Source organism: Oryza glaberrima, chromosome 11 (assembly GCF_000147395.1).
Source record: "Oryza glaberrima chromosome 11, OglaRS2, whole genome shotgun sequence".
NCBI classification, from domain to species: domain Eukaryota; kingdom Viridiplantae; phylum Streptophyta; class Magnoliopsida; order Poales; family Poaceae; genus Oryza; species Oryza glaberrima.
In genome coordinates, this window is record NC_068336.1 from 4,126,050 (window position 1) to 4,145,114 (window position 19,065).

General features: G+C 40.5%; 3 protein-coding genes across 6 annotated transcripts; all 3 read left to right on the forward strand.

The window, feature by feature from the left end:
* On the forward strand, positions 1-4,115 carry LOC127753735 (aspartic proteinase Asp1-like). The gene is given in 8 exon segments (XM_052279157.1): positions 1-311; positions 981-1,098; positions 1,540-1,772; positions 1,848-2,084; positions 2,846-2,984; positions 3,066-3,248; positions 3,342-3,411; positions 3,497-4,115. Coding segments are annotated over 8 exon segments (1,404 nt in total). The 3' UTR covers positions 3,610-4,115.
* An 858-nt stretch (positions 4,116-4,973) lies between these two features.
* Positions 4,974-7,682, forward strand: LOC127755139 (protein DEETIOLATED 2-like). Of its 4 annotated transcripts, XM_052280780.1 has the most exons (4): positions 4,974-5,183; positions 5,283-5,329; positions 5,630-5,726; positions 6,652-7,682. In XM_052280780.1, exon 4 carries the CDS (start codon positions 6,832-6,834, stop codon positions 7,648-7,650), a length of 819 nt encoding a protein of 272 aa, XP_052136740.1. In that variant the 5' UTR covers positions 4,974-5,183; positions 5,283-5,329; positions 5,630-5,726; positions 6,652-6,831; the 3' UTR covers positions 7,651-7,682. The 4 variants fall into 4 exon arrangements, with proteins under 4 accessions (XP_052136740.1, XP_052136739.1, XP_052136742.1 ...); XM_052280779.1 differs by having other exon boundaries at positions 5,283-5,726; XM_052280782.1 differs by lacking the exon at positions 5,630-5,726.
* A 4,475-nt stretch (positions 7,683-12,157) lies between these two features.
* On the forward strand, positions 12,158-14,740 carry LOC127755138 (putative beta-glucosidase 35). Its single transcript, XM_052280778.1, is given in 10 exon segments — positions 12,158-12,301; positions 12,626-12,692; positions 12,831-12,889; positions 12,989-13,064; positions 13,156-13,233; positions 13,341-13,428; positions 13,583-13,840; positions 13,929-14,304; positions 14,467-14,535; positions 14,627-14,740. Coding segments are annotated over 10 exon segments (1,329 nt in total).
* The last annotated feature ends 4,325 nt before the right edge of the window (positions 14,741-19,065 follow it).

Here is a 19,065-nt window from a genome sequence, read left to right on the forward strand (position 1 = left end):
ATGACAGCGTCTTGTGATCTGTCCCCCCTATAAATACCTCCTCGTCTTCCCCGCCTTTCCTCCGCCGCGTCGCCTCCCCTCTCTCATCCCAACCTACAGAGAGAAAGCAGCAGCCGCGGCCGCCGCTGTTCGCCCTGCTCCTCTGCCATGGCTGCTGCCGCGGCAAGGTGGGCCCCGGTCGTCGTCCTATTGGGCCTCCTCCTGCTCCCGTTCGCGCCTGCTCCGGCGGGAGCCGCAACGCCCGCGAGGTCGCCGCCGTCGTCGGCCTCCTCCGCCGTGTTCCTCCTCAGCGGCGACGTGTACCCCACCGGGTACGTACGCGATCTTTGCTTTTCCTCTCCCTGATCGAGCTGGATTTCGATACCTTTGTTCGCTGGAGAAGAAGCAGTATCGGATCAATTGGGGTTCATTTGATTTGCTTATTGTTTAGATGTTAAAATCGGGATCATTTGGGGGGAAAGATATTGGCGTGTTGGATTTTGCATCTTCGGTTGGTCTCTTGGCGATGTCAATTTAGTCGTCGCCGTTGCTCTGTGGGCGTTGCTGCTTTGTTGGTCTTATTTTGTAGTATTATTTTTGACCAAGTCGCCAGCAGAATTTTTCTAAACCGTGCACTCTTTTCTTTCTTTCTTCTTCTTAGAATCCGATGATGATCTGCTCTCTATTTTTAAATCAAATTCAAGTGAAGTGCAATGTAGTATCATGTATGCGTTGTTCACAGCTCTGCACTTGTTCTTTCAGTTCAGTTTGCTCTGTTTTAATTGAGCAAACTTATCTTCTTACCAAATGTTACAGTTTGCTTCTTCGAGAACAAAATGTAGCAGTTTGACTGTTAGAGTATATATTGACTGATTGTAGTTTTAATCTAATTTGATTTGTTCAAGAATTAAGACTGAAACTCTGCTTGCTCTTTTCCCCTGCCAGTTTGTTTCAGATGCTGTGCGATTTGACTAATTGCTTTGTTTCATTTGGAAATGCAGGCATTACTATGTTACTATGAACATTGGGGACCCAGCGAAGCCGTACTTCCTGGATGTCGACACCGGCAGCGACCTCACCTGGCTGCAGTGTGACGCTCCCTGCCAGAGCTGCAACAAGGTTCAACCTATGCCAAACAATAATTTGCACATAATCATATCGAAATTCAGGTCTTTATCAGTTAACTTTAGGCATTGTGCTTGGCCCAAATAACTTTGCCCATTTCTTTATGTAGTTCTTGATTCATTGCTCTGCTCATAACTTATCATTGCTGTAGGGATGTCTTTTAGTGACAATGTAGATTTATCTTCTATTTTCAAAAGTAGAATTTATATTGAGTTTTGTAGCCAATTTTCTCAGTAGTTAAGTTTAATCCCAGAACAGATGCCTTCTTTGGTATCAAAATTGCATACTTTGAATAACTATTTAGGTTCAGGATTGCTGCTCAGTCTTACATGGTTTGTTTAGTGGCCTTCCTCTGGTAGGAAATGTGCAATCTCAGCATGATCTTTGGTCCCAGAAATTTGGCGCTTGATGTTGTCTTTCTAATGGTTTTTGCAGGTGCCACATCCGTTGTATCGGCCAACAAAGAACAAGCTAGTACCGTGTGCAAATTCAATCTGTACTGCGTTGCACAGTGGATCTAGCCCTAATAAGAAGTGCACCACCCAACAACAATGTGACTATCAAATTAAGTACACCGACAAGGCATCTTCTCTCGGTGTGCTTGTTACGGACAGTTTCTCACTGCCCCTGAGGAACAAGTCCAATGTTCGTCCGAGCCTCAGTTTTGGGTATACTACTTGGTGAAAACATTGCATAGTTAGAGCTAATGGATTTAGTTGTTGATGGTTCCATTTGTTGTGCAGCTGTGGATATGACCAACAAGTGGGGAAAAATGGTGCAGCACCAGCAACAACAGACGGCTTGCTTGGGCTTGGGAGGGGATCGGTTAGCTTGCTCTCACAGCTCAAGCAGCAAGGGATCACCAAGAATGTACTCGGCCATTGTCTCAGCACCAGCGGAGGGGGATTCCTCTTCTTTGGGGATGATATGGTTCCCACTTCACGCGTAACTTGGGTGCCCATGGTCCGGAGCACGTCTGGGTAATTACCTGTCCATGGAGTTTTACTTTGCTGCTGAAATATATTCATCATCATTTATGTTTGCTTGCTATATTACCAGATGAACTTATCATTATCTGATTCCCATGTCTTTGTTAGCAGTAATAATGTCGTAAGTTTAGTGCACAATTTCTTAACTTTACATAAGAGCAGTTCATTAAGTGTTTCAGAAAAAAAAGGCATCAAGATCTTGGGTTTGTTCTAAGATCCAAATTTGGTGTTGTTTTTCGTATTTTGTGTTATTCTCGATCAACATTGCAATGTCAAAGGTTGTTCAGAACACAACACCTCGATTGTGTTGAAATTGATAATTTTTGTTGGAAGTTATAATCCCTTTCTGTATCTTTGTGATCGCAGGGACAGGGGATACTAGTTTTCACGTTGGTTTTGCATAACATCTTGCTGATCGTTCTTCTGCACAACCATTTTTACCCTGTTTACTGTTTCCACTTTATAACAGCATGGATACTTCGAAACTAATCAACATGTTTCAAATTTATTGAGGAAAGGTGGCACTTTGGCTTCTTAGATTGTGTGAAATCAGAATCTAGGTTCATCTTTAAAAAAAAAAAAACTTTTCTAGGGCTACTGTCTAAATTGAAGGCATGCTAGGGAGTACCTAAGATATACACACTTGATAATAAAATATAATAATTTGCAAGTAACATAAGGACTTCAGTTAATTTTTTTTTACTTCCATTCATCTGGTTTAACACATGATGCACTATTGTCTTTTTTACCAGGAATTACTACTCACCCGGCTCAGCAACACTGTACTTTGATAGACGTTCACTGAGCACGAAGCCCATGGAGGTTGTATTTGACAGTGGTAGCACATATACATACTTTTCTGCGCAGCCATACCAAGCAACTATTTCTGCGGTAAATTTCAACCGTACAACAATCTACTTGCCATGAATTTGACAACACAGACATGTCTAATGAAATGTGTAAATCTTGCAGATCAAAGGTAGTCTCAGCAAGTCACTTAAACAGGTTTCAGATCCTAGTCTTCCTCTGTGCTGGAAAGGGCAGAAGGCATTCAAATCTGTTTCTGATGTTAAGAAGGACTTCAAGTCATTGCAATTCATCTTTGGTAAGAATGCGGTCATGGAGATCCCTCCTGAAAACTACCTCATTGTCACTGTAAGTATTCGACGATTCTATTGGCAACTAGAAATGAACTACTTTTTTTTATTGAAAATGATGGCTAAATTTTTCTTTCTATGTATGTGACAGAAAAATGGGAATGTGTGCTTGGGCATCCTTGATGGATCTGCTGCTAAGCTGAGTTTCAGCATAATTGGAGGTACAAAGTTCAGATATCATAGACAGTTTCTGAAATTTGGACATCATGCATCTTTGTGTAACCGATGCTTTTTACCCTTTTGCAGACATTACAATGCAGGATCAGATGGTGATATATGATAACGAGAAAGCACAGCTTGGTTGGATCCGTGGATCATGTAGTAGGAGCCCCAAGTCTATTATGTCTTCCTTTCCATGATCATCCCTCACATTTGAACCATGAGCTGGCCATCCGCTTAATCATAATTGGATGTATCACTGATGGAGTTGGAGAAAGTTATTACTAGCCTCAAGTCACCAGTACTGTGTAAGTGAAGAATGACAATCTGTTGCCATCCAAATAAAGTCTGTACTCTTAAACACATATGGATGGAGAAATAAGACGAAAGGAGAGAAGGATGAGCATGTAATAGAGGCTGATAACAAGGCACTAACCTGTATTCTCCTGTTCATGGTGAATAATCATGTGCCATTTATTTGGAACCAAAATTTTGGATGCAAATAGGTGTTTTTAGTGTTAAGCTAGATTTGTTTCATAGTTGAATACCGCAACTAGAACATGCAGGTAGCATTGTGAGTTGGCCTTTTGTGATTGTAAATTTTCCAGGTGAGCAGTTCATGTAGTTAGATTATAGTTTCAAGAGTGAGTGAAGTATACACTGCAAGATAAATACAAGAGAATAATGACACTATTTGCAGAAACTACTTTGGTCTCTGTTTCTTGCACAGAGATGACAGAACAACAGAAGTGCCTTTTGGAGTGAACTAGAACTTCTGATGATCCTCAGAAAATTCAGTACTCTTTATCTATCTATCCATCCATCTGACAGAACTACATAAGTGAACTAAATTTTCTGGACTTGGATCGTCTTCTGTAATGTAGAGGGGCACTGTGTGATGTGTGAACAGTATTTTTATTATCTCTACTGTTGCAGCGAAATGCAGTATCGCTCAACGTTGTCAGGATGCTGATCCCGGATCATCGTACCAAGTCTGATCCGACAATGTTTCTTAATTTTTATAGCATCTCAACATATGTCAGTTTTTTTTCCCGATTCCACGAGATCGGTAGGATCGTACACTGGATCATGGTGCTACGATCATATGGAAACACAGAATTATTATTTAAATTATAAGGTGTATTGAAAAATAATGTGCATAAGTCCCCTCAAGTTTATAAAAATTAATTAACCTTATCAAATTCAGTATTATGGGCTTCAATTTTACAATGCATTACAACTTACATATAAAAATATGTATACCCTATAAAATACGATAAGATGCCAATCCTACTATATCAAATTTCACCGGCAGTTCTACGAGGAGAAATTTGATAATTTAACACTTTTTTCTGTTGCTCAATTGCTTTAATTAACATATGTTAGGATGACATGTGGAATTATAAAGGTGAGCCGAGATATCAAATAATCAAAGCCCACCTTGACTACGAGGGTAGTTAAAGGTGGGCCGTCGACATAGCCGGCCCACTGAACTCCACACAGTTGCACAGCCCAATAGCCCATTCGTTTAGCTAGGTCAGAGACAGAGAGGGCTGATGAGGCCCATTCGTCTGGCTAGGTTAGAGGCAGAGAGGGGTGAGGCACAGTCGCTTTGCTTCGCTCCTCCTCGCCGCCGGCGCCCGTGTTCCTCCTCCGCTGCGACGGCTGCGGCGCGCGCATTGGCGACGGGCCGACGGCAGCGGGCTAGCAGCGCCTTCCGCAGTTCCCCCTTTCTCATCCACCTCGCCTCAAATCTTGATTCCCCCAAATCCAGGTCAGTCTATCCTCTCTAATCTTTGATGTTCGATATGTATCCTTTATCCTGCTTTCGATAGCAATTTAGTCTCAACTAGAAACTGGTTTGATTTTCTAGATGGACAAGGAATAGAACTCTAAAATCATTCTACCAAGTCCAGTCCAGTGAGTCCACTCCAACCCAGGAACATCAGAAGCAATTTGTAACTTTACTTGCATCATTTCAGCAATTAAGTATTTAATGTGGTACTTTGATGAAATTATTGTTGAGTTAAACAATTGATTTGCTGAAAGGTTTACTCAGCTATTGAGATGCATTGCTTGTCTTGATTCAAGGAATTCTTTTATCAATTATGATGAAGATAAGCTCATTGAACTTGCTAAGTATATATGCGGCTGACCTTTTCTTGAATATGATTGTATAGTCCTTAGAGATCAACTTGACACATTTATCTGTGATGTAAGATCTGATTTGGATTTCTCAAGCTGCTCTGACCAAGGCCAACCTTGCTGTGAGCCTGTGAAGCTGGTTCAAAGTGATAGCCGCATGGTTTTTCCATTGGTATATCGCTTAATTGAATTAGCCTTATTTTTGCCTGTTTGCTACGGCTATGGTAGAAAGAGCCTTCTCAGCTATGAACATTATTAAAACTGAGCTGCAGAACAAGATGAATGATTAATGGATGAATCACTTACATATGTAATATCATTTTCTAGATTCAACTTCAGGTTCTCTACGTAGTACTGTTAATGAATAGTGAAAATTACAAAGATACATCGCGTTAGGTATTCTAATGAAATTTTAGTTTAGTCTTGTATTTTTTTCTGTACTTTTACTGTACTTCGTTGTATGATTAGAAATTGTATTTCAGTCTTGCATTTTATTTTTCAGCACTCACACTGTACTTCAGTGTATGAATTGTCATGGATAGTTTTAGCCTTCAATTTGAGCCCTAGGCGTGTAGAGATCATGTCTCCGCCAATTGCATGGATATGTATTACTTGTTTGGTAGCGGAAGTAATAATAACTATGTTCATGATTAGTTGGAGAAATTGAAACACTTGACAAACATGTACTATTGGGTATAAAAGGTGATCACAATTAGAAGTCAAGAGAAATATACAATCTGGTGGCACTTCAATTGCTAATGTTATTATTGTGACACTGTCAAATGGGAGTAAAATTCGTTGTAAGGCTAGGTTGACTTTTCACTTGGATGTCATATTTCAACTATTTATATTGTAATTTTGCAAAGTTTGGACTCAAAGTGTTAATTTTAGTGGGTTTGTGATGTTATGGGATACTATTGCTACATTTTGTGTCACACTTTGAGCAAATGTTTTTTAGATGTTTTCCACTATGAAATTTTGGTGCGTAAAGTAGGAACACAATGAAAAATCCCTGGAGCGGCCAGAGATTCTCCATTGATAAGAAAATATGGAATCTTATTGAATCAACAGACTCTGATATATCTATTCTGACACAGGTACTACCAACAATTGACGAGAATCCATCTGCGGATCTGCCTCCATGCCACTGCAGCGCCGTCTCTTGCCGCGCGAGTAGCCATCCCGCAAGGCCGTGACGTAGCCACCCCTGCATCAGGAGTTGGGACGCTCCCATCTACGTGTCGTGGGTAACACCCACAGAGCAGCTGTGTGCACGGATGACTGACCGGCAAGCCATGGCTATGGGCAGCAGCGACGGTGACGTGCTGTATGCTCGATGCCTGGTCACACTGTACCTGCTCAGCCCGCTCAATGTGTTCGTGCTCTGGTTCATGTCGGCGCCGTACGGGAAGCTGTCCCGCCCGGGGTGGGGCCCCACGGTGCCAGCGGCGCTCGCCTGGTGCCTCATGGAGAGCCCCACCCTCTGGCTCCCACCCCTTGTCCTCTCCACCACCACCACCTCCTTGTCGACCCCGACACTGCGCGTCACCATCCTCCCGGCGGCGCTGTACATGCTTCACTACGTGCACCGCACGCTCGTCCACCCAATCCGGCTTCTCCGCTTGCGCCGTGCCCCGGTGCCCATGCCGATCCTCATCATCATGTTTGGCTTCGGCTTCAACCTCCTCAACGCCTACATCCAGGCACGTTCCTGGGCGCTCGATGCTGTGCCTCCAGCCACCGCCGCGCCACTCACTGTCGCCCGCTGTCTTGTCGGGCTGGCCCTCTTCGTTTGGGGGATGTGGACCAACATCGCAGCAGACAGGGAGCTGCTGAGGCTCAAGGAGGCTGGCAAAGGGTACCAGATTCCCAAGGACGGGCTGTTTGATGTGGTAACCTGCCCCAACTACTTCGGCGAGACCGTGGAGTGGCTTGGCTATGCCCTGGTAGCATGGACGCCTGCGGCCTGGGCCTTCTTCCTCTACACCTGCGTCAACCTCGGACCGAGGGCGAGAGACCAGCGCCAGTGGTACATCGGCAAGTTCGGAGACAAGTACCCGGCGTCGCGCAAGGCGTTCGTCCCGTACATCTACTAACTGCTTTCACTCAACACTTGTCCTCTGTTACTGTACGTACCATCCTGACTCCTGAGGATACTGTTACTTCTATTGAACAACCTGGATTCACACAATTGTTATGCGCATGCGGTTCCATTGATTGAATGAAATAAAAATGAGTCGTATTGTTCCTGTTTGTCCAACATCTATGTCTAGTTTTTGCCAATTTTATATGAGGGACAGCAAAATAGTCTCATAAAAGATGACTCAGAGTCTCAAACTACCTTGTTGTCACTGCAACTCAATTGACAACTAGAAAGGAACAGAATTTTTTATTGAAGATGATGGCTAAAGTTTCTTTCGTATGTATGTGACAGAAAAAATGGGAACGTGTGCCTGAGCTGAGCATCCTTGATGGATCAGCTGAATTTCAACATAATTGGAGTCTTGGAGGTACAAAGTTCTTATAGCATCCAGAGTTTCTGAAATATTGACATTGTGCATCTTTGTGTGACAAATGCTTTTTACCTTCCTTTTTGTAGACATTACAATGTAGAATCCGGTGGTGATATATGATAAGGGAAGAGAGCAACTTGGTTGGATCCGTGGATCATGTAGTAGGAGCCCTAAGTCTATTATATCTTCCTTTCCATGATCATTCTCACATTTGAACCATGAGCTGGACATCCACTTAACCATTGGCTGTATCACTGATGGAGTTGGAGAAAGTTACTGCTAAGCCTCAAGTCCTCAGAATCACCAGTACTGTTGTCACTGAAGAATGCCAATCTGTTGCCATCCAAATAAGGCCTGTACTCATAAGCCCATTTGGCTGAAGAGAAGGATGAGCATGTAACAGAGGCTGGTAACAAGGCTACCTATATTCTCCTGTTCATGGTGAAATGTGGTCCATATTTTGCATGATTCGATGGAGTTCACCTTGTATGTTTGGCCTGAATTATCATCCGCCGATTCAAATAGATGTTTTTAGTGTTAAGCTAGATTGGTTTCAATTTTCATAGTTGAATACTGCAACTAGGACATGCCGGTAGCATTGTGTTGGTCTTTTGTGACTGTAAATTTTCCATGTGAGAATTTCATGTAATTTGATTATAGTTTCAAAATTGAGTGTAGTGCAGCAGGATATATGTACAAGATGAATGACACTAGTTGCAGAAACTATTCTCTGTTTCTGGCATAGCGTTGACAGAACAACAGAAGTGCTCTAAGTGAACTAAATTTTCTGATGACCAACAAAAGGAAATGCAAATATTTAACTTTCTGATGACCTGTAAAAGATAATGCAGATACTTTATTTAAATTTCAGCATATCTGTCCGTTTATTTGTCTATCTGTCTTTAGAGAATTGCTTTTCTGATGAGTGATGACACGCACAAGAAAATGCAGATATTTTATTTAAATATCTTCATCTATTGATTTATCTATATCTATCTACATGGACGGATGGACCACTATATATTGGGTTCAAATATTTTCTTTATTTGTTTATTATTATTAATTGTTATGATTACATGTATTATCACTCTGGGTATAGACATCATGTCATCGAAAACCACTTGCCCCAGGAATGATTTTTTCTTTTGAAACTTCCAGGAAGGATCGATATTTAACTATTTATAACGCCCGCAGTAAGGAATGATATTTTCTTTTTTAAACTTCCAGGAATGATTTTTAACTAGTTAATACCTTGCGCATTGCTGCGGGCAATTAAAAATTTTCAATCTTAAATTTAAAGTTGACTTTGGGATTTTTTTTCATCTAGTTAATTTTTTAGCTTTTGTTTGTAGATCGTTAAGAACACGTATATAAAAGTTTTATTCATAAATTATTTTTTCATTTGCAAATATGCCATTTCGTTTTTTCCTCAAATCGGCCAAACGATAGGGCTGATAGAAAATGCACAATATTATTGTGAATAACTTGGTAGAGAGCTTCAATGAAATTTCCGAGAATTTGTTTATGATCATACACATATGTGACGGTACAGGAAACATTCAGCAGTTTGCCAAAATTTCGAATGAAACAACAAAAGGCTACAGATAGAAGATTATTCATTGCTCGTTAAGATTTTTCCAATTAAAAAAAACAAAAGCATGCAAAAAATATTAACGGAAAGGCATCTTTGCTATTATTATATTTATTTGTTTACAAAACCATCCATCTGTTCATTTCTACGTCATGGATGGTGTCATACTTTAGCAATCAGGATGCTCGCGTTGAAAGTCTACAAAGTCTCAAAAATAGCAAAGTTTATTCATAACAATTTGATATAAAGGGGAAACATCGTAAATCTAATCCTTCATAGTTTGACTAACACATTAGTACTATTTCTTAGGCTCAACACAGATGATGCAACTTAAATGAAACAAAAGTAACTACAAATTCGATTAAATGTCACAATACAAAGCTACAAATTTGTTCAGATATCTGGGTCTTCGCTACACAAACTATAATTATATTTTTATTATTTTCTAGATTATCTTGAGTAATCCGCTGCTTTGTTTTGTATGTTGGGGAAAAGGTTCCGAATACAAACTAATGAATACAACATTTATAGTTGCTCTTGTATGTGTTGATGGAGTAGTACTATAATATATCAAAACCGATCTTAGATTATTATATTTTAAAATGAAAAGAGTATATATCAAGATAGACCACACGTGACCATACAGTAGTAATACTCTTATGTGAAAAAGGTGAGCACAAAGTAGGGGGTTCATAGATGATGCATGGTGGGATCCAACTAAGGGGGGTGGGTGGGGCCGTGGAGCGGAGGTCGTTTTGCATGGAGGGTATCGACACGCAGACGATGTGGACAATCAATACGGATTGTTTGAAAGTAAAATTGTACTATTTGATATGAGGTATTTTCAGTAATAAGTGATAAAATACCTACTTTGCTTCTCTGGTGCCAAGGTATTGGTAGTACATAAACTCGAAGGTAGGTGTAATTTAGGATATGAAATTGTAAAATAGTGTTGGGGTGCACAAATTTATGTGATGCATACCAATAATACAAGATCAAATCGATACACATGGCTAATCTTACTACGTCAGATATTGATTATGACATCACACGCACAAGTCAAGACGCATGAGATGTGCTATGTTTGCAGATAACATCTATATTTCTTTTATCTTGTACTTCCTTATTTATATCTTATATGTTTCCTCTATATTTTATATGTCTTTCTTTTTACAGGTCAGCGTGAGTTATTCTACATTTACCTAAGCATCCATGCATTTAGGGCATCTACAATAATATTTATTACCAGGCTCTCTTGGTTGGCATAGAAGTAAATTTAATGACGTGGAAGAGAGAAAAGAGAGAAAAGAGAAGCATCGTTGCTACGCATGACAACGGCTTAGAGTCGAATGTTAACATTTATTAAAGAAAATTTTGTTGCATGAGGGAGAAGAAAAGAAAATAAGGGTAATAAAAAATTGTTTTGGTGTAATACAGTAATGGTTAAGAGATATGGCTATTGTAGGAGGATGGTCTCTAAGTGATACTACCTCCATATTTTAATGTATGACGCCATTGACTTTTTGTCAAATATTTGACCATTCGTCTTATTCAATTTATGTAACTATCATTTATTTTGTTTTGACTTGATTCGTGATCAAATGTTCTTTAAGCATGACATAAATATTTTCATATTTGCACAAAAAATTTGAATAAAACGAATGGTCAAACGTTGATCGAAAAGTCAACGGCGTCATACATTAAAATACGGAGGGAGTATGTATTAACTAAAAAATTATATTGGACTTTATATTTGTACATGCCCTTTATGTGGTTTCCTCCTCACGTGCATACGTTGTATATTCTAATCAAAGTTTAATCTAGTAAGATTAGTTATGATATGTCGTTTAATTTTGGCATTGGTTTCACACAAGTTCTCGTATAACCAGAATAAGAATTTTGCAAGTTTGTATATTGATTGCACCATTCAAATCAATTTATATTAGATAGATACTCCCTCCGTTTCGAAATGTTTGACGCCATTGACTTTTTAGCACATGTTTAACCGTTCGTCTTATTAAAAAAATTTAAGTAATTATTAATTCTTTTCCTATCATTTGATTCATTGTTAAATATATTTTTATGTAGACATATAATTTTACATATTTCACAAAAGTTTTTGAATAAGATGAACGGTCAAACATGTGCTAAAAAGTCAACGGTGTCAAACATTTCGAAATGGAGGGAGTATATGCTAACATGCGCCTCATGTGTTTATTAAACAATTCCTCGAGTGGATTTCGGCAGCCTGTTCCAACGTCTTCTTCCTCATCGATCGCTATTCTGAAAATCCCCGATTACGGCAGCTACCATGTCTGCAGAGAAACACTAGCTGCTTGCACTGATGAGGGATTAGAGTAACATAATCTGACCTCCAATCAAGCTACATGCATCTTAATTATGCCAATTAATCCCCCTATAAATACCCATTAGAGCTGCAACTTCTGCAGGCAAATTCAGCTAGCTCATTCTGAACCCAACTCGGTCTGACTCACTGGAATGGGGATCAGAATGGGAAGACCACTCCTTTTGATCACCTTGCTCTTGGGAGCTTTGCTCTGCAATAATGTTGCTTACGCCAAGTTTAGCCGGTACAGCTTCCCCAAGGATTTCATCTTTGGCACAGGCTCAGCAGCTTATCAGGTATATATGCATGTTGGAATAATTCTGAAACTCAACATCAGTCGTCACACTGCTGAATTTGTCATGTGTATATTATCGATAATAGATGATGTTGTTGACTTTTAGCACGACGATTAATTATTTGACTTATTTGAAAAATTATATAAGTATCATTTATTTTAATGTGACTTGTTTTATCATTGAAAAAACTTTAAGCATGACTCATATTTGCACTTTGATTAAGTACTAATGGTCAAACGTAATGTCTTTATTAGAAAACGGAGATAGTAATTTGTAGCTGGATACTCGTCGGTTTATCTTGTATTGGTTATGATTATTTTGCAGTATGAGGGCGCCTACAAAGAAGGGGGCAAAGGTCCTAGTATCTGGGACACATTTACTCACATTCCAGGTTAATTTGGATCTATATGCATGTCTCCGCATCACAATCTCTGCACAGTAAAACCGGAATAGATTGACAGTGAGGAATTGCAAATCATAGAGATTGTGATACTCTTGACAGATAATTAATCTATATGAATGACTGCAGGTAAAATTTTAAACAATGATACTGGCGATGTGGCAAACGACTTCTATCACCGATACAAGGTGACCTTCCATTGACTGAATGACGATGATTAACATCATCGAGTGTCTGAATTCTCTGAAATGGGCAGTACTGTTCTTACAAATTTGATCAAATTTCAGGAGGATGTGAACCTCCTGAAGGACATGAACATGGACGCCTTCCGGTTCTCCATTGCGTGGACCAGGATCCTGCCAAGTGAGTTCCAAAGCTTCAAAATCAGACATGCTCTAACATACTGTTCATCAGAGTATATGATCACATCGTCACTACCGTGTAATTCCTGCAGACGGGTCCTTGAGTGGAGGAATTAACAGAGAAGGGGTAGCTTTCTACAACAGTTTGATCAATGATGTCATAGCGAAAGGTAATCAGTGTATACATGCTTAGTTATATATTATTCCAATGGCACATAAATCCCATCTAGAGAGAAAAAAAACTAAACTAATTTTGACAACATTTCTGCATCAACAGGGATGATCCCATTTGTCACCATCTTCCACTGGGACACCCCCCAGGCTCTGGAAAGCAAATACGGAGGCTTCCTGAGTGAAAACATAGTGTAATTATGAACCACTACTTACCTCTCCTCTTGCTTAATTTCACAAACTTTTGTTCTCCATTACACAGAACGTGCACACACCATTATGCACGAGTTGTTAAAAAAACTTTAATTCGTGTACTCGACTAGAGCTCGGCTGTATATATAACCACAGGAAAGACTACGTGGTCTTCGCGGAGGTGTGTTTTCGCGAGTTTGGTGACCGCGTGAAGTACTGGACCACATTCAACGAACCGTTCACGTACAGCGCCTACGGCTATGGCAAGGGCTATGGCAAGGGCGTGTTCGCGCCGGGGTGGTGCTCTCCCTACGTCTCCAAGTCGTGCGGTGCCGGTGACTCCAGTCGCGAGCCCTACCTCGTGACACACCACATCCACCTCTCCCACGCAGCTGCCGTCCACCTCTACCGCACCAGTTATTTATTAAGTTGCATACACCAGCCAATTCAATCGAAAAGTTTATACTGATCAGTAAAGACGTGCAATTTGCATATACTATATTAGGTACCAGCCAACACAGAAGGGGCAGATCGGTATGGTGGTGGTGACTCACTGGTTTGTGCCGTATGATGACACGGTGGCCGACCGCGGTGCTGTCCAGCGAAGCCTGGACTTCATGTTCGGGTGGTTCATGGACCCCCTTGTGCATGGGGACTACCCGGGCACCATGAGGGATTGGCTCGGCGACCGGCTGCCGAAGTTCACGCTGGCGCAGTTGGCGATGGTGAAGGGCTCCTACGACTTCATCGGCATCAACAACTACACCACCTACTACGCCAAGAGCGTGCCACCACCCAACTCCAACGAGCTCTCCTACGACGTCGACAGCCGCGCCAACACCACGGGCTTCCGTAACGGCAAGCCCATCGGCCCACAGGTAGCTGAGCTAGGCTTGCTTGCTCATGAAACTCAATCCCAACACATTAAATAACACACCATCTTCTTCCTTTTCTTGAAACCGATAAAAAAAAATCCTAGCTGATTTGGGCCAATATTTTTTTGCAGGAGTTCACCCCGATCTTCTTCAACTATCCTCCAGGCATTCGCGAAGTCCTGCTCTACACCAAGAGGAGGTACAACAACCCGGCCATCTACATTATAGAAAACGGTAACAACATACATCTTTTCTAGGGCGATCCTATAAAATTCATCCAAAATTAAGAACATACAACTATCAAGTTTGTGTAATTTATGTACAGGCATCGACGAGGGCAACAACAGCACAGTGCCAGAGGCGCTCAAGGATGGGCACAGGATCGAGTTCCACTCCAAGCACCTCCAGTTCGTCAACCACGCCATCAGGAACGGGGTAAATGTGAAGGGCTACTTCACATGGACGTTCATGGACTGCTTTGAGTGGGGTGACGGATACCTCGACCGGTTCGGCCTCATCTACGTTGACCGCAAGACGCTCACCCGTTATCGCAAGGATTCCAGCCACTGGATCGAAGACTTCCTCAAGAAGCAGTACTGATCGATTGATCGAGCTCCAGCTCCGTTAATTTTGGATTCATCACGATCGATCGGCTTACTATAAGTATGTTATCTGTGCTGGTTATTATTTGCGTGTCAATCATTATTCCTGTGTATTTACATGTGTGTATCATTGCTGGCTGATCCAATGTTGAGCCAGATAATAACAATAATAAAGAATAATGCTCCCTGTCAAGCAGTGTTGAGCTCTCAAGTCTCAACTATACATATGGCCGGGCATGTACACTCTGATGCATGGTGTGGGAAAAGAATGATTGAATGGTCTCAGTATATTATTAACCAAATTTGGTCGGTTAATTTGGTCAACACCTTTAGTTGACCGAATAGGCCGAACAGGTCTAAAAGGGCCCATTAGGTCTAATAGGACTAGTAGTAGTCAGTATATAGAATATATAGGTTCCTAACCCTAATCGTACTCCCTAAGCGCGCATTGATCGCACTCGTACCAACTCCTTCTGGCCATTGCTCCTCTGTGCTAGTGTGTCGGCTGCACCAAGCCAACCTTGTGCTCGCTTCCTCCTTATCAGACTTTGGCTCTCTGGGTCGCCACCCGCCGCATCTTCTCGTAGCTGAAGCTAGTGCTGGTGACCGCATCACAAGCGCCACCAAAACGCGCCACCGCATAATACCCGACCACCACGGCGGCGCCATCTCTACTCGGGACACCCACACTGCTGCCTCCATCCCTTCCTCATCATGTCTATCTGACTAAAAAAATAATAGAAGTGCTATAAATGAACTATAAATTGTCCGATGACCCACCGAAAAAATACATATATTTTATTAAATTTTTTACATCTATCGATCTATCTATCTATCTATATATGTCTACAGTACATGGACCCCTACAGAAAATAGATTGTACCAAAACAAAACCTCTAGGAGAGGAAGATATGGAAGCTATAAGTTCTTCCATCCACTAATTGAGAGAGTAGTAGAGGGAAGAAGGGAGATGAAAAGTAAGAATGAGTCTGGGTTCAAATATTTTCTTTATTTGTTTACTACTGTTAATTGGTCATAATACATGTATCATCGCTCTGGGTATATATAGCTAGACATCATGTTGTCAAAGACCACTTGTCCCCAGGAATGATATTTTCTTTTTTCTCAAACTTCCTGCAATGATATATTTAATGTATATATGGATTTGACACTTAACTAACAATAATGGATGGTTTCATAGTTGATGGAAGAAAATCGACCAATGTCGTAAGTTGAATGACAAATATTATTGATGTTTTCCTTTGTCTTGTTTTAATAACATACTAACAAATTCTTGATGATGTTTCTCCCTCTGTTTCTTCTTGGAGGCCTTTCTTTAAGAAAGACATTTATCTTTTCCTCTTTCTTCTCTCAGTAGATGATAGACAAATTCGCTCAGATTGGTTAACCCGTTTGTAATTATTCTTTTCAATTTATTAATATAATTTTTATTGTGGGTGCTTCTCCTACAGTGTTTCCTAAAAAAACATACTAACAAATTACCAGCCACTAAATATATATAGTATCTCAACATACAGTTTAAGATATAAAAATTACTCAGATGATAATCTTTTTAGGGAAATCTAATACTTCTTAGTATAACCATCTAGATATATCAGGTGCTAAAATCCTACTTCCTTCGTCCCAATATATAAGGGATTTTGAGTTTTTGCTTATAACATTTGACCTCTCGTCTTATTCAAATTTTTTTGAAATTATTATTTATTTGTGATTTACTTTATTATCCAGAGTACTTTAAGCACAACTTTTCGTTTTTTATATTTGCAAAAAAAAATTGAATAAGACGAGTGGTCAAACGTTGCAAGCAAAAACTCAAAATCCCTTATATTGTGGGACGGAGGGAGTAGTTAATTACCTTGCAAAAAACACAAACTCTAAAATAGAAGCTAATAAATGTCATTATATTTTAAGAAATGACAACCAATTTAGTGAACTACCAGTGCAAAGTTTTTTTTTTAAGATAAAGGGAGCTTTATTAATCTTAAATCGACAATTATATCCAGATGATACAATTACTCATTCCTGGCCTCTACATATATAGTTAGGATGCACATGGTAAATAACCCGTACAAAGTTAGAAATCGAATAACCTTTTTCCGGGAAAAGAAAAAAATGGGGAGCAAAAAAAAAAGGTAGTAATTAATTGATACTAAGTGTAAATTGATCTGATGAGGTATCTTAGTCTATATAAGCAAATTGAAGGGGAGCATATCAAATCACAACAAGCTAGAACAAACTACGCTACACATACAAACAGGAAAACTAGTAATTTCGGATCCTCTCAAATGGCACTCATGGTGGTCGCCTCGCTGACGATGGCGCTCCTCGCCACGGCCACTACCGGCTCCATCCAAGTGGGGAAATGCGGCGACCTGTCGCCGGCGTTCCCGGGCAACTGCGCCGCCGACGTGTGCCAGTTCAGGTGCGCCGTGATGGGCGGCGACAGGGAGAAGGCCTACTGCGACGCCGCCACCGGCAGGTGCTGCTGCCCGCCGGGCTCGGCGACGCTCTGCCGCCCGCTCGACGGCTGCCGGAGCCGCATCCCGGCGTGCAGGATCAAGTGCAAGAGCGTGTTCCGTGACCCCGGGAGAGCCTTCTGCCAGGACGGCTCTCCCGGTTTCGGAGACTCTTGCTGCTGCCCTCCCAATAATGTTGAGGATTCATCAAATTGAACATTCAAGTTATTGCAGCATCACCTCCATTAGCTCTCTCTTTGTTGAACATTCATCTCATTGCTTGCTTGCTTGCTTGACCAAATGGTTGAGAAAATAAGATGTGCTATGTAGTATGCTGTATGTACTCAAAAAATTGAGATGATGTCTACTCAAGCAATGAGATCGATCACCGGGTTTTTACATGTCGAGAACCATGGGCAGAAAATTCGGATTATTTTAGACAAACTAGTGGATTGTCCCGCGCAACTTGGCAGATAGTTTTGGATTTGGTACACAAATTATCTTTTGATTCAATAATATAATCATAATTTCTGCACAATAGATTTAAAAGTCAAATTGAACTTAATATACAACTCTAATTAGCATGCTTTTCTATAGATAGAATTGTATTTCTGTATGATAGTTTCTGAATTTATATTATGATATAAATCTTAGCTTATATTTCAATAGATGTAAATTATATTTTCTCTACAAATTACTTTGTACATCAATTGATCTACATCATTAAAAGTTAGATCTATTATGATCGGACGGCCAATATTTTTATCATTTTTCTTTGATTTATTACTCTGAGAATTTCTATTCTCCGATCCTCTTTTTAAGCTACCAGATAGATAGATAGATAGATAGATAGATAGATAGATTTTGTAAAGAGATATACAGATTTGCTCACTATGGGATTAATTAGATATGAGTGTTGATCTGATCGCTGATCAAACAACTTTAGTTTGTCATGATTTTTTTTGCAGGGCTAGCAACTTTTGGTTGGGCAGCTGGGTGCTTTCAATGGCCAGGATCTTGCTGCCATAATTTGCAAGTCGCCTCTTTCTCAATCTCCTGTCTAGTTCCAAGGCAGGATCAGTTTCTTCACTGCCATCCGAATTTTCTTGCGAATATGGTTGGTAGGACTTAAGAATCATCTTCATTTTTTTTCTCCTAGCAGCAATATATATGCAGGGTTAATTTGTCACTATTTATTGAGCACAGACCATTTGTGCAACCATGGTTTGCAGGATTATATTCAGTGGTGTACTCCATGGATATTCTTAATTTGCCGAGTGAAGCTCACACCAAAATCTATGGCTCAGTACAAACCTCTGAATTGTATCATTCCCTTGAAAACAGCTGAAAGGGATCACTAGTTTATTGAGTGGAGTGCATGTCACGTCCAACGATGCAGTTGTCACGGCAATCTCGTAGCTCCCTGCCAATCTGCTACTCTACCACTGTTGATCAGTTGCATTAGGAAGTTTGTTTCCTTATTTTTGTTGGCCATTCTATCGATGAGGATTGTTCAATGCTTTAAGCTATTCTGTTTTAGGATGTACTTGTGATTATTCTCCTGAACTCTTGTTTTAGTGAAGTGTTTATGAATTTTAATTTTTAAACTTTCGATGAGGATTGTTCAATGCTTCAGTTTGACGATGTACGATTCCCCTCGATTCTTGTTTTAATAAAGTGCTTAT

What these genes read in the sequence shown, in the direction of transcription:
- LOC127755139 (XM_052280779.1), top strand. Translation starts at nt 6,832, where the DNA reads ATGACTGACCGGCAAGCCATGGCTATGGGCAGCAGCGACGGTGACGTG.